Consider the following 14,667-nt stretch of genomic DNA (forward strand, 5'->3'; position numbering starts at 1 on the left):
GATCATTCTGCTCTTTTGAGATATTTATTTTTATGTCATTGAGCAATCTTGGTGGGCTTGTCACCAAGGGATGTTATTATTGCACATTATTTTATTATTTAGGGCTTAATTAGGCCTAATTAGGCAAATTGAACTCTTTAGAGATCGCATAAATTGATGAGAGGTGATTCATTTCTCTCATCATCACTTGTTTTTGTTTAGTAGCTCTTGTGAGAATTTCGCATTCCCTTTTGGAGGACGAGTTTGGTTTCATGGATTGAATTTTAATGTTTGGATACTATCTTCTTGGTCTTGGAGCTTCAAAATTGTCTTGATTTGATGATTGGATATACTCGTTGTACATGTAAGTGCTCTTTTCATGTCTATTCTTTACTTTTATCTTGTCACATGAATGTTGCTGGGATTTTTGCTATCTAGGTTTGAAATTGCCTCTAATTTATGCAAAAATGTGGCATTTTTGATATATTATAATGTTGCATATATTATGTGTCATGTATAATGAATGAATGTTCCTAGAGGTTAAATTTTGTTGAATTCACCTTGATAAGTCATCATTTCTTGTGCATCGAAGTGTAAAATCTTCTAGCAGCTGCTCTCATGCCCTAATTGCCATGCGAAGTTGTCTAGAGGTCTCCTTGATTGGGTATAGTCTCTCCAAATCACAAATTCACCTTGACTCCATCTCTCCCAAAGGCAAGGCACTGGTCCAACCATTGGTGATCACTTTAAAGATTATTTTTCTTGCCTTCCTCTTCTCTTTCTAGGCTAGCCCTAATAGGCCATTTAGGGCATCAATCAAATTCTTTTCTCGCCATCCAAACACTTCAATTTTTGGTCCACTACTGCGCTAGGGTTTTCTCTAAAGGTCCTCCAAGTCTGGAGAAGATCCAACGATGGAATCCTGAGATATAGCAAGCCCTAGCTGCAAGACCAATTCTTTCCCTAGGTTGATTTGGGTTAGTGTCCTCATTTGGGTCATTGCAATTAAACCTAAGAAGAAAATTAGTCCTTTGATCCTATTCTCCTCCCCAATTAGGTCAAGCCCCTCCTTGAGTGATCAATTCCATAACCTTGACTTAGTTTGGGTCCATTTGGCTTATTGTGGTCCCACAAGTTTACAATTCAAATTCCACAAGGATTACTTAGAAGCCATTTCTTCATTGGGATCCTCGAGTCTAGGAAACTTCTTGTCAAAATATATTCCTTAAACCTAAACTCAAAGATCCCTTTAGCCCTTCCTAGAGAGACTATCACCTTGTTTCTTAAACAAGTAAGCCATTTGTCTAAGCCTCTCTTGAGAATAGGCTTTGGGAATCACTCGTTATCCTATTATTGCTTCATTCATCTAGTGATTCCTCTTATATTGGGTCTCCTCCCATTGATGACAGTCCGTAAAGAGCACAGAGCCTTAGCTGAGGTGACAGTGGGCTATCGCTCCATTGTTGCCCCTTGACCTAGTAATTTCTCTATAGGATCCCCTCCTAGGACCCCTGCTAGTTTGAGTGGTAACAATCCCCACACTGGCTAGCCAACTCACCTTGATGCTGGGTTGCATAGCCACTTCGGCATCCAAAACTACTTTTGTAACCATTGCAACATATTCAACCATAGCCTAATAGCAAGCTTTCATTTTCAAGCTGAGCCTGTTAACTAGGAAGAAGAGATGCCACTCTTGCTCCTCGTTGATGGCATAAACAAGATATTAAATGTTTATTTCAGTACTACAACAACTCTCTGAATTATATTGATCACTCTCATCTTTAAATTCTACATTCTAAGAACCTAGCTATCAAACCAACTCAGCCATAGCAGCATTCCCACAATAATTGTCTATTTTTGATATATGTCTTGTTGACATCAATAAAGCACATAAAATATATAATTTTTAATGTCAAATATGATTTCCATTGCAAAATCTATATGTACCTCATTGCCTGAGTAAAAGTGTGCCGCTTACACCAAAGATGAGATTTTCCTTTGGGTATCATACAATTTCTTATTGCAGGGATGCAAGCTTCAAATGGTATGTAAAGATATCACAGTCGGCTCTCCCTAAATGTTGACAAATGCAACAGCTTGTTGACTTCATTTTACAGTCAATTTTCTTTGATGCCAACACAACCTAGAAAATTATCTTTGGCAAGCAGTGAAAATTCTTTTTATTAGTCCTTTGGCATGTTCTTTCTAAACAAATCTTCAACTTCTTCATGTCATCATTTCTTGCATCTTTTATGCAGAAGCCTCAACATGCAAACAAGAATGGAATACATCGTGAACAATAGCAAAACACATATAGTACACATGAGAAGAAGTATTGGAAGGAATTCCAACTGTCTTCGCATTAATTCTTCATGTGCATTTATACATCAGGGAAATGATTGGAGTGGTTGTACCTGCTCCAACTAATCATTAGTTTAGTATATTTACCCTTTATTACACATGTATTCATAAATTTACTTAAGACTAATGTGTGATGTCTATTACATAGGCCTAGGAGGCTCCCCAACAATCCTGTAGCCCAAACATGATTAGGCATTGATCTTGCCTTTCATCTAGCACCTCAAATACAAAATTTAAAAAACATTTTTCATTTTTCGTTTTTTGTTGCTAAGATCTCTTGCTTCTACTTCATACTACACACATTGAGCTTAGTTAACCATTGGGAATGCCCCCAAGGATAGCATTCATCTAGTCTAAAGTGAAAAAGGCTGGGCTATTGAGGTGACAATGGGTAGCTTGCCTAACTTCCACTTGGGGTTGCACAATTATGTGCTTAGGGACTTTTGCACCAGGTGAGAACCTAGAGGAAATATGCCTTATTCCAAGAAGATGGCCTTATACATAATTGTCTACTCCTAAGTACCCCAAAGCAGGGAGGTTAGGGTGGGAAACAATGATAGTGTGTAGATCATACTCATACCACATTGGGCATTTGCTTGGGTTTCTTTATGTGTTAATGTAGAAGTGAATGTAGTGATTGGCACTAGATTGGTAGTGTCAAATGACATTGTGGGTTGAAAGTTGAAGTGAGTCTTGTTGAGCTATGTTGAGTTTAGTTGTAGCTATGTTGAATAAACACTAGAGTTTTATCCAAGTGCAAGGTTGTCAATGATTGTACATGCACAATAAATGAAGGATCATTTTGTTCACAATTTTTGTCTTCCCATGGGTCTATGTTTGGAAAACTATAGACATGTCGATCCTTGTATCCAACATACTCTAGAGCTACTTCTAGAGGTTGTTAATGAATTTGAGATCACGGTTTAAGGACAATTGAGGTTGGAAACCCAGAATTGGCGCACACATGAGCAAAGAAAAGTTTTATGCTATCCTAGGACCTACACTGAGTTGTTCTTACGTGGTGTGAGGATTTTCATTTAAGAGAACATGTCAACTGCGAAACAAACATTGCCAAGTTGTGTTGATTTGTTGGTATGCCTATGAGAAATTCCATGGAAATGGGCAAAGAGGTGTGTAGGGGGATTGATTCCTACTTGTTTGTTTTGCAATTGTGCAAGAAATGTATGCTTTGTAATATTCTTATCCACGTCTCTAAGAAGGTTATGTTACTAGAAATACCTATTGAATTTGCTAGTCTTTTGGATGCCAAAGTGTTCCTAGATTAGAATTGGTCTTTCTTATCCTATTGGTACACAGAAATGTAGATTTTATGGTGCATTGTTGCAAGCATTCATTGGTTTTTTATCCGCAAGTGTGAAGTATAGCTAGTAATGTGCTCATTAGTGGTTGACTCGAACAATTTTCTGTACAATTGTTTGAAATGTGCTTTCCTGATCACCAAGTTGATTTGTTGTAGGAATGCCATCTACTTAAGCTAGCGTGTGGTTTGTAATTTTCTCTGTCTATGCAAACTGGAAAGGTTCATGGTTAGAGTGAATAATTATCTCTTTACCCAGTATGCAATGCTTTCATTCAATGATAGATTGTAGAATTCAATAGAATCACAATCATAAAATGAACAATTGTGGGCAACACCATTGAAGGTTTCTGAGTGCTATGTAATGGGGTGACCAAAGTGGGCTCTTCACTGAATAATGTGCTTCCTAGATTAGAATTTGTCTTGCTTATCCTATTGGTACACATAAATGTAGAATTTATGTTGCATTGTTGTGACCATTCATTGGTTTTTTTATCTGCAAGTGTGAAGTATAATTAGTAATGTGCTCATTAGTGGTTTACTTGAACAATTTCCAGTACAATTGTTTGAAATGTGCTTTCTTGATCACCAAGTTGATTTGTTGTAGGAATGCCATCTACTTAAGCTAGTGTGTACTTTGTAATTTTCTGTGTCTCTACGCAAACTGGAAAGGTTCATGGTTAGAGTGAATAATTGTCTCCTTACCCAGTATGCAATCCTTCCATTCGATGATAGACTGTAGAATTCAATAGAATCACAATCATAAGAGTCAGACTAAAAATTGTGGGCAACATCGTTGAAGGTTTTTGAGTGATATGTGATGGGGTGACTAAACTACATTAGAATTGTTCCCATTGCATGCTTAGAAGCAATTATTTGGTTTTCAAATGGCTGTTGTAGATCAGGCAGGTATAAAATTGGGCGTGGAGCACAATTTTTCTTTGATTTCCTAAAATGCTTATTGTTATATTTGATTCCATTTGAGAACTATGTTTGATGCTACTCAAAATTTGGTTCGGAAAAGGTGACACAAAACGCGACCAAGATGAATTTATCATAGAAGTTTGCCCATGCCAATAAAATTTTGTGGCTCAAGAATGCTGGTTGGGGTAGGTTGTGATTGATCTATACCTTCTCTGGGTTGATGCAAACTCTTGTTTCCTCGACAATGTATCCAAGGTAGTGAATGCCCTTTATTGAGAAGAAACATTTTTCCAAATTGGTGGAGTTTGGGTTGCCACAGAGTTTATGTGATTTGCACAATATGTTGAAGGTGCTCATCCCATGTTTTGTTGAAGATTGTCATTGAGGTAAACCATGTTGAATGTCGTTTCCAACTATTCATATAGACCATCATTTGTCTTGAATGTGGTTTTCCAAACATATGAAGGTCAAACAGAGCCTAACGATACCCAAACTTTACATAAATTTTGGTGAAGTACTTTGTGCTTCTTGGAAAATCCCGAAGGTAATGTGTGCAATGTGATAACAGTTCTTTACTTTGATTTTCTTCAAGGTGCAATGGTCATGCAAAGGCACCATGTCTTGTCTTTCTGTGCCATGAGCACAATGGGGCTTCTATAGGGTGAACTGCTCAAGATGATGTATCCTTTCTGTATCTGTGCCGAGATTTGGCACTTGATCTTAGTGTTTTCTATGATGGATTTGCAATATATTGGTCAATTTGGCAATCAAGGTCTAGGGATATATCAACTGAATATTGGACCTGTTAGTCTAGAAGAACACTGATAGGGTCCTTGTTAGTGTATTCCTCTAAAGTCACATTGTGCTGCTTCTGCTGCATAGATTATGTGACGAAGGACAGTTGGGTCTGTGTCATGGTCTTTGTGTGACTTGTGGGAAGATAATCAACAAGTTGAACTTTTGCAAATGACAGCTTAACTTGCATCATTGTTTAGCAGATATTAAAGATACTTCAACATTTGAGATTACCTTGGGATATCTGTAGAGTTGATTTACAATGTTTAGGATGATGCTTTGAGGTCACAGCTTGTACCTTCCAGGGTGCTTTGACATGAAGAGTTTTCCATGCAACAAATCATAGATATCCAGTGGGGTCACATCATAGGGGACTTTATCGCTGCATGCCTTGATGTTACACTAAAAGCTGCATTGCTATGTCATCAAGAGTTCCTAACACGGATTCAACCAACCTGTGGTGTACGATTGCAGGTGCAGTGTTGTCACTAGGTTGAGTCACTTGACAGTGGCCATATAAATCATAATCTTTAAACATCCATTATCCATGATTCCATGGTGGACTGCAGAGGATGTTTGTGTAGTGAAATTATGAGTGGAACAAGCGCTGTTTTTCTTCCTCTATGTTAGCGAGATTGACTGTCCCTGGACTTGTTTATGTAACCAATAAAATTGTTCTCAATCCTAAATCTGTCAAACTCCATGAGTGATCAAATAAATCGAGGTGCAAAAACTTTCATAAAGGTTTGTATCTTGAGTGATTTGATTCCTCTCGACTTTTGCTAGACCCTGTGTAAAATGGATCTGGAATGTCTATTTATTAGTTTATAAAGGGGACTCAAATGATGCATCACTTCTATTAGGAAAGAGGAATTCTGGGTACTAGCCCTTTCAGTAGAGTTGTTATTATTTTTTTATTTTTGGAAATGATTTATGGGCAATGTATGATGATGTTAGCATAGCCCATGAGACACATCTACTGTATACGGGGTGGTATAATGCACCTCTTGGTGTAATGAGAACTAAGACATTGGAAGATTCATGCTTATGATAACATGCTTTCCTTTGTTGTGTGTTGGAAAGTTTGGTTGAATCTGTGCTAGAAGGGTTTTGCATGCATGACACTCATCATCTGAGTCCATCCCTGACTTCAGAAAGAACACCATTTACTAGACTACTTTTACTATTGTTGGCATTGATTGCAGTTTGATCCTTGGTTTTGATTGGTTGTGGTTGTTGGCCTTGTGCAGCTTATCATAATTGTGTGATTGATTCTTTAGCACAGAATTGCACTTGTTGCTGTATTCCTTTTTTGTGTTGGTTACTGGGTGGTCTCTTACCACAGTTCTTAGCACAAAATCTATTCTTTTTTCTTTGCTGGAAAACAATACGCATCCCACTAGAGTTCTTATTGAAGTAATTGAGTTTGATTTAAATGTAGTGATGTGATCAGCTCCAATACTTGGGAATTTGATTGCATTTGGTCTCCCAGCTGTCCAAATAAGCCATTACATCATGGAACTTGTTTATTTAGTCTTGTGTAGATTAGTCATTGCAATGGTTCAGTGGTTTCCATTGGGTATACTGAGCCTCGTTGTGACGAAGAGAATAGTAACTGTGCATTGCCTCTAGAAACTTTGACCAAGTTGTTATAGGTTCTCCCTGGTATGCGAACTATTTGCTGTGAGACTCCCACCAGCCAAATGTGGTTGCTGTTTGTTTGAATGTAGCAAAGGCAATCTTGTTTGTGCCACTGAAGTGGTTGACTGCAAATAAGGTCTTGGCCTTCTGCAGCCATCCATCCAATGCTTCAACGCTGATCTTGACTTCAAACTGCAAGATGTTGACGTTCACTTGAACTTTGAAGGTAGTGTGGTCACCAAACAGATCAGATCCAGTGTTCACAGATGTAGCAATTATTATCTACAGTTGATCTCTGTCAAGAATTTGGGAAATTGCTCACACATTTCTTCATGCAGTCATCATTGACAATGATAGGACTATTGGGTTTGAGATTTCCTACCACTGGACATTGTGTGGAGTGTGGAGAGCAGGATTGACTTTGTGCTTCTTGTACTCGGATATCATCCGTGTGGACATCCAATGCAAATCACCACTGGTGCTTCAGAAATTGTTACTGTGGTCCAAAGTTGATTGTACTTGTCAGAAACTTTTTTGAGCTCCGATAATATGATCAAGCTTCAGCAGCAATTGAGCCCCTGAAGGAAGAGAGGGAACTTTGCATTTGAGAAGATCATACTCCTATGCAAAATTGTTAGATTTGCAGAAGTGGCTAAAAGTGCTTAGGCAAGGAATAAAGCTTCACATGATAATATAATGAACTAGAGAATTGTTAGAGAGTAGCGCATCTGTTGTGTACACAATGAAATAACAGTGTATAATGCAGTAATTAGATAATTTTGAACACCATAAACAGTAAACTGGAGGATAATGCATAAGTAGCTAGAAAGTTGACTGTCAGAGGGTAAACTAGAGAGAATCATAAACATCCCACAATGAGCATTCCCCTAGTGACAAGATGTAGCTCAAATTTGTACTATTGCCAGTTCAAAGGAATAAAACTGAGCAGCGACTATAGAGTTGTGGCATAGCCGTGTGCCAGATCCTTGTAATGAGAGATGCCAGGCAAGCTACGCTATAGCTAACTACTAAAGAGAATGCTAAGAGAGCAATGGTGATATGATACATATTTATACAATTCAAGTGATCATTGATTAATGTTGTAACGGAATCATCAAAGGTGGACTGCAATGATTGGCCTTGGGTGTTGTATCTGAGGTTGACTGGTGCCTCGCTCCTTTTTTTCAGGTCTGCTATAGCAGGTCCTGACTGAGTCCAAGATGATCAATGGCTTTGGCATGGATCCGATGTTGACCTAGTTAGACTTGATCACCAATTGTGGCATCTGTGTGGTATTACTAGGCTGTTTGCTGGCACTGATAGGCATGCTGGCATGTTTTTCATGGTTGCACGGGGATTCTGGCATGGGACTGTGGTCCTGACTCCTGGGCATAAAAAAAATTTGGTGCAAGAACAAAAGAGTGGGTACTTTCACTGACATTGCCTGGGCTCTGGTACAGGATTGACATTATTGAGCTGCAGATGGATCATATTTATTTCTGACTGCTTGACTATTGCTTTGTTTTTTTCTCAGGTGGTTCTTGTTTCTGAATTGATCTTGCTGACACCTGGAGTCATAGGACATGAAGTATTTGAGGTACCCTTATGAAACTATACTACTTTTTCCATTGCCATTGCTGCTACATGTTGAATTGGAATCTCACTTCTTGTTTTGCAGGAGCGAACACCTACGGTTTTGGATAATCTTATCGAAATTTTCATTATGGAACAATTTTTTGTCTTGGTTCAGGTCTGGAATATGCTTTGCATAACTAACATTTTCCAAATTGAAGTGAGAAGCTTTTAAAATGTTTCATCATTATAAGTGCACATCTGAGGTTGTATGCCTGTGTTTTGGATTCAGGTCCTCCAAAATGTCTTTGGTTATGAACCTTACCCTGGCTTCCAGAAGGCTGTTCGAGCAAGAGTGCAAGCAAACATCAAGGAATGGCCAGTGAAGAGCCAGAAGAAATCTGCATAGTTGGCATACCTGTTGCTTTTATTCAAAATAAAACTTGGTGAACATGTTGCGTTCTTAATGGACTACTTTCTCTATTTTACATCGTTATACTGTAACATGTCACTATTAGTACTTTAAGGAGAGCATCAATTTAATGTTCTGACCGTAATCCAATTGTATTATAATAGTTCCAAAAGGTGTTTATCTTCATTTATACCTTTAATAACATGTCACTATTAGTACCTTTAAGGAGGGCATCAATTTAGTGTTCTGACTGTAATCCGATTGTATTGTAATAGTCCCAAAAGGTGTTTATCTTCATTGATACCTTTGATAACATACTATTAGTACCTTTAAGGAGAGCATCGATTTAATGTTCCCGATTGTGTTATAATAGTTCCCAAAGGTGTTATTCATCATTCGAGTATTCAGTACCTTTAAGGAGAGCATCGATTTAATGTTCTGACTGTATTCCGATTGTATTATAATAGTTCCCAAAGGTGTTATTCATCATTCGAATCATTTACATGGTATTCAGTACTACTTCTGCAGTGAAGTGAATTCACCATTCTTTCCAATCTTTTCTGAGCTCTGCCCAACAGTTTCGAGATTAATCCATTAGTACTCAGTTGTTACAAATCTACTGCAGAGTCCACTATTAGTACTTTTAACGAGGGAATTAGTATAATGTTCTGACTTTAATGCAATTGTATTATAATAGTCCTGAAAGTTGTTTATGCTTTACCTTGATTGGAATCATTAATGTGGTATACAGTCTTAATTCTTCAGTGAAGTAAAAGCTGCATTCTTTCCAACTTATTCTTGGCTTTACTTGACAGTTTCCAGATTATTCCAGTAGTTACTCTGTCAGTCAGACAAGGATTGGTACATGTCCCAAGGTTACAGAGAAGTGTCTGTGACCTGTATTATGGAAACAAGGCAATGTAGTGACACTGTTAGAGTCAACTGCATCATGCAATTAATTATTTGAGGTTTTCTACTGTGAGATGCCTCACAGAAACCCTTTATAAGGTGGTCCAATGCATTAGACAGTGTTGGATGTTGATACAGAAAAACTACCGTCATTGAGTGGGTTCTGTTTTGTTGATAAAAGACAGGTGGAACTACTAATGAACAACTTCTTTGATTCTTTCCCACTCTTATAGCTTAGATGATATAGAAGGGGTCTCTTCAGAAAAGTCATAGGTGCAGCACCAAAGAGAGACATTAGACTCTATATAACATACATATTACAGTCCCTTTCCCTTATCTTTGAATGAGCATCATTTTTATCAAAATAGTATTAATTTCAAGGAAAAAGCATGCAATTCTTGTTGAAGTTGTCTGCTAAAATTTGAGGACTTGAAATTAGAATACCTTATAATGTCTCTTATTTTTACTTTTAATTAGCATTTTGGATTGATTATAATCTCAACTCTGAGAATGATCTCATCACTGGTATTGTTATCTATATCCTTGTATGAGTGTTTGCAGTTTGGTTGGTTGCACTGGTTGACATAATAAAAAAGGCAATGGAAGCTATAATAGAAACATACTGAAGTAAAGATGTACCAGAGAGACTTTCATGCGTTCCCTGCTGAAACTAATATAGTTTATGTTATTTTTTAAGTACTTGTTGAATGTTGATGGCAGTCTTTGCTGCTTGTGCGTGATTGTTCTCCTATTGTTCATGGATGGTTTTTGGCTTTAGACAAGTTTCCTGTTGGAATGCTTGCTTTTATGATGGAAGTAGCCCATTCTTCTAAATATCAGCTGTAAATTATGATTCTTGCCAAATTGGTCAAAGAACCTTATCTTTGGCAGCTGGACTACAGCATGGGGACAATGAAGTTGTTTATTGCGATAAGTTGAAGCCTTGCAGTATTATGATCTCAATCATCCATTCATTAGATTCGAGCAAAGCACAACATAAATATAGTAGGTAGGATCAGGACTTCAACACATAGCTGATTGCAAGAACATGTGCATGCACATGCATGAAAAAGTTTGTGGTGTAAAAAGTTCAAAGATTGTCTTCCCTTTTTCTGCTAGAAACTTGGCCAAATATGCTAGTGTAAAATATATTCTTGTGTGCGCTCTCTGGGAAGAGGGTTATGTAGACATGAACTCATCTTCTATTATTTCTTCAAGAAATAACATGTAGTCAACTGTCAATCCATCCTCTTTATTACATTCTTACATGAACAGTCTTTATTAGCAAGAAATTCAAATAGCTTTGCAAACACAACGGCGGTTGTATTGATATGTCCCAAGGGCCGGCAGTTGAAGAAAGACAGCTGAGTTAACACATGTATTCTTAGTGGAGCTGTTTTCATTTATGGAGCCGTTTTCGTTTATTAGATAAAAGTAGTATAGCTGTGGCAAGTAGTTGAGTGATCGACATTAGATAAATGTCGATTGATCAAGTCAACTTTAACAATTGGCCGAATAGCTAGTAATGATTTTATAAATAAAATGACAAATGAAGAGTCTATCGTTGTTTGTTTTGTCAATCTTTGAAAAAATATGCTCTTTTTGTTTTTATTAACTGATGTTTTGGCTTTCTCAACCACGTCGATCAGTATAAGAGCATAAAGCTCTTAGAGACAATTTTGTTTTTGCAGACCTCTACTCTTTTCTTCAGAGGTACACCTATTGTGAGGCCTACTCCTTGGTAGATCAACTCATTGCAAACTCCCAGTGGTCCTTCATGCTTGATCTATGCCATCTCATTAAGGCCTGCTCTTTGGTAGATCATTGCTACTTTTCTCAACATTCCAATCTGATCTGTGCTTGTCTTTTAGGCCTGCTCTTTGATGGACTAGTCTGTTTTTGCAGTCATAGCACTGAGCAAGGACAAACCTACCTTAGATTCCACTTTTGAAATTACTCCATAACCACCGCTGTAGTTGAATCTGTGAAAATTTGGAGACCCAAATTCCCTACTGTGGCAAACTGATATTACTTCTCCTACTTGTTAATTCATGCAAGTTATATACTGTGTTACATTGTAAATATCGAAGTAAATACAACTGCAACCTTCACTAATTAAATTATATGTGGAAATAAGTACTGAGCAAGAAAGGAATAGCACACACAAGTGACACCATTGTTTTTGGACAAATATCCCTAGAAAAACCCAATGCAGGAAAACCAGTGCAACAATGGAGGGTTTGTACTATTATGCAGTAGTTTCTGAATACAATCTTTGGATGCCTTACTAGCTATCTGATACAGAGAATCTGACTGGCAAAGAATTTGTGAGAAATACCTCACATTATCACTGGAGATCCAACACTGATCCAACCACTGAATGGCTAGCCCCACGCTTTCTATGCGCAGCTTATGCGTAATAATTGCACTACTCTACACTGCTCTACATCACACTTGATGGTGACTGCGTCACTCCTAGCTGATCGATTCGCTAGATGGATGCTCAATCCTCTGGCCCTCAGGTCTTACACCTCGTATCCTGACATTAGATCTAATCTGCTCCTTAGTAAAATCACGAATCTCCTCAAGGGCTCTATGCTGCCTCAACGTGGCTTTACACTGCCCAACGTGGCTCTACAATGCCCCTTCTGGATCTCTCTCTACCTTCTCTGCAATGTATCCTTGGATTAGGAAACTCTACACCCAGAAGACTATCCCTGCCCCTCATTGCAAGAAATCTCCTCGATGACTTCTCTGGCAATTGTTGCAATGCTCTCTTGAGAAAATCTATCTCTGATCTCTCACTCGATGTGTTTTCCAAATGCCCATGGAAGTCCTTCTTATAATCTTCTCATTGAGTAATCAACGACCCAGATTAGATTCTAATCAATGGCTTAGATCATTTTGACTTGATCCTCGTCTTCTTCTAGGAGTTCCACCCCCAGTTTAATTAATACCCTTTAATTATTTTAATTTTCTAAGTTTAGACTTAGGCATCCATTAAAAATAATAAATTATTTTAATAAAACTGTCTCCGGGTGTAATTTCCCAAAACGATTTCTGGGTATTTTGGAATTCATGTGTCTTAGCCTCCCTGCAAATTTTGAGGCTTAGAGCAGATCAGATGCTACCAGAAATCAACACTACCTCTTAGCGAGGAATGTGATCTAGTAATGCAACCTACTGAAGCATCACCTTGACTATGTAACATCTCCCTCTGCGCTGCTGAGGTTGGGCCCTCACTGCCCACCAACTACTACTCAAACGTTGCATCTGTGCTGTCGCTAACTCTACATGCTGTTGTCAATTGCAAATTTGCTGTTGTTGCAACATAAAAACATCCAAAATATTGAACCAAAGGTGTTCATCATGGTGCATTTGTTGCTGGAGTTTTGACTGCTGCTAGTCTCTGTACTGACCCTCTGAAGTCTTTGCGTCACTGCTGACTTTGCAGTATACCAACTGCATTGCTGCCAACTCTGCTCTGTGCTGCTCAGTCTCTGGTGCTCCTAGCCACTGCAACTCACTCCGACATTCCTCAGCACCCACTGACATTGGTCCATCCTGTGACTTCTGATATGGGCTTCCGTAGTAAGGTATTGATCCATGAGGTGGACTCTTCAATGGACCCTGCCTATTTGTAGTTCTTTCGAATTACAATACTAGATCACCCCACCTCTCTCCTACTAGATCACCCCACCTCTCCCCTGGATGTATCTGGGAAATCATGGCAAACTCCTACTCAATCTTTGCAGTTGTAGCATGCAAATCATGTTTCTCGTCCTTTCCCTTTTTCTTGGGAGGACACTGTGTAGCGTAGTGACCAAATTCACCACACCGGAAACATTTGATCTTAGAAACATCCTTCTTCTTTTTTCGCTGCTCCCACTGCCCTTTTGATGCAAGGAATGAATTCTCCTCCTCCTCCTTGGGTTTTGTCCCATTGTTGCTGTTGCCATCAAGTTTGCACTTGACTAAGTCTCGCCTCATCTCTTCCTGTTGAAGAGTGTCCCACATTCCCTCCCAATCTGGGAATTTCTCTCTGCCCAGGATACTCTGGACAAACACTTGCCATTCTTATGAGACTGAATTCAGGGCTAACCTCACCATCTCTGTAGGCTGAGGCGATGATCCTACCACTGCCCACTGATCTCAGACTTCTTGAAGCTTTGATAGGAACAGATCAATGCGTTCCCCTCTCTGCATCCTCGCTGATCTCATTTTCTCCTCCAAGTACATCTTCCACTACCCGGAAGATCCTTGATATAATGTAGCCAATGCATCCCACATCTCTATGGTCGTCCCTTTGCCAACAATGTGACATACAACGTGATCCCTCACTCCGTCAAGGATCAACCACTTGGCCTTCGCCATCTCAACCTTGTACTTCTTGAGAGGATTTGCATCAGCTGGTACAACTACCACACTACCGACATAAATCTTGAGATCATGCTCGTCTAGAAGGCGTGAGATCCTAGCCTTCTAGATCACATAGTTGGATGCTCCGTCCAACCGATATTGATCTCTCAACCCATTCGCTTCCATTTTTGCCAACAAAAAGTTGAACTACTCCCTCTCTCCTCTCCGCAGCTGCTACGCTGGCCTACACACTCCCTGCTAGAGTTAGTAGATCTGCTCCTTGCTATCGTTGCTCAACAATTGAGAAATATATTTCCTTGGCTCAGAATTCATCGAGGAAGAAATTACCTCAAAAAGTGTCTTCTTCCCTCTCCTGACGTTTTTCTGCCCCAACAAC

The 14,667-nt window shown here is 38.8% G+C and overlaps 1 protein-coding gene across 1 annotated transcript in view; it reads left to right on the top strand.

Moving 5' to 3' along the window:
- The window catches only part of LOC149165605 (2-hydroxy-palmitic acid dioxygenase MPO1-like), an 84,573-nt gene extending 75,176 nt beyond the window's left edge, over window positions 1-9,397 (top strand). The window contains exons 2-4 of the mRNA XM_089432327.1: window positions 8,553-8,615; window positions 8,697-8,768; window positions 8,883-9,397. Coding sequence (XP_089288453.1) covers window positions 8,553-8,615; window positions 8,697-8,768; window positions 8,883-8,999 — 252 coding nt within the window. The 3' untranslated portion in view covers window positions 9,000-9,397. The remainder of the gene's footprint in view (window positions 1-8,552; window positions 8,616-8,696; window positions 8,769-8,882) is intronic.
- Window positions 9,398-14,667: the final 5,270 nt, after the last annotated feature.

This window comes from Pinus tabuliformis, chromosome 5_1 (assembly GCF_031772625.1).
Source record: "Pinus tabuliformis cultivar Carrire ecotype Pingquan chromosome 5_1, CPIR1, whole genome shotgun sequence".
Classification (NCBI taxonomy): Eukaryota; Viridiplantae; Streptophyta; class Pinopsida; order Pinales; family Pinaceae; genus Pinus; species Pinus tabuliformis.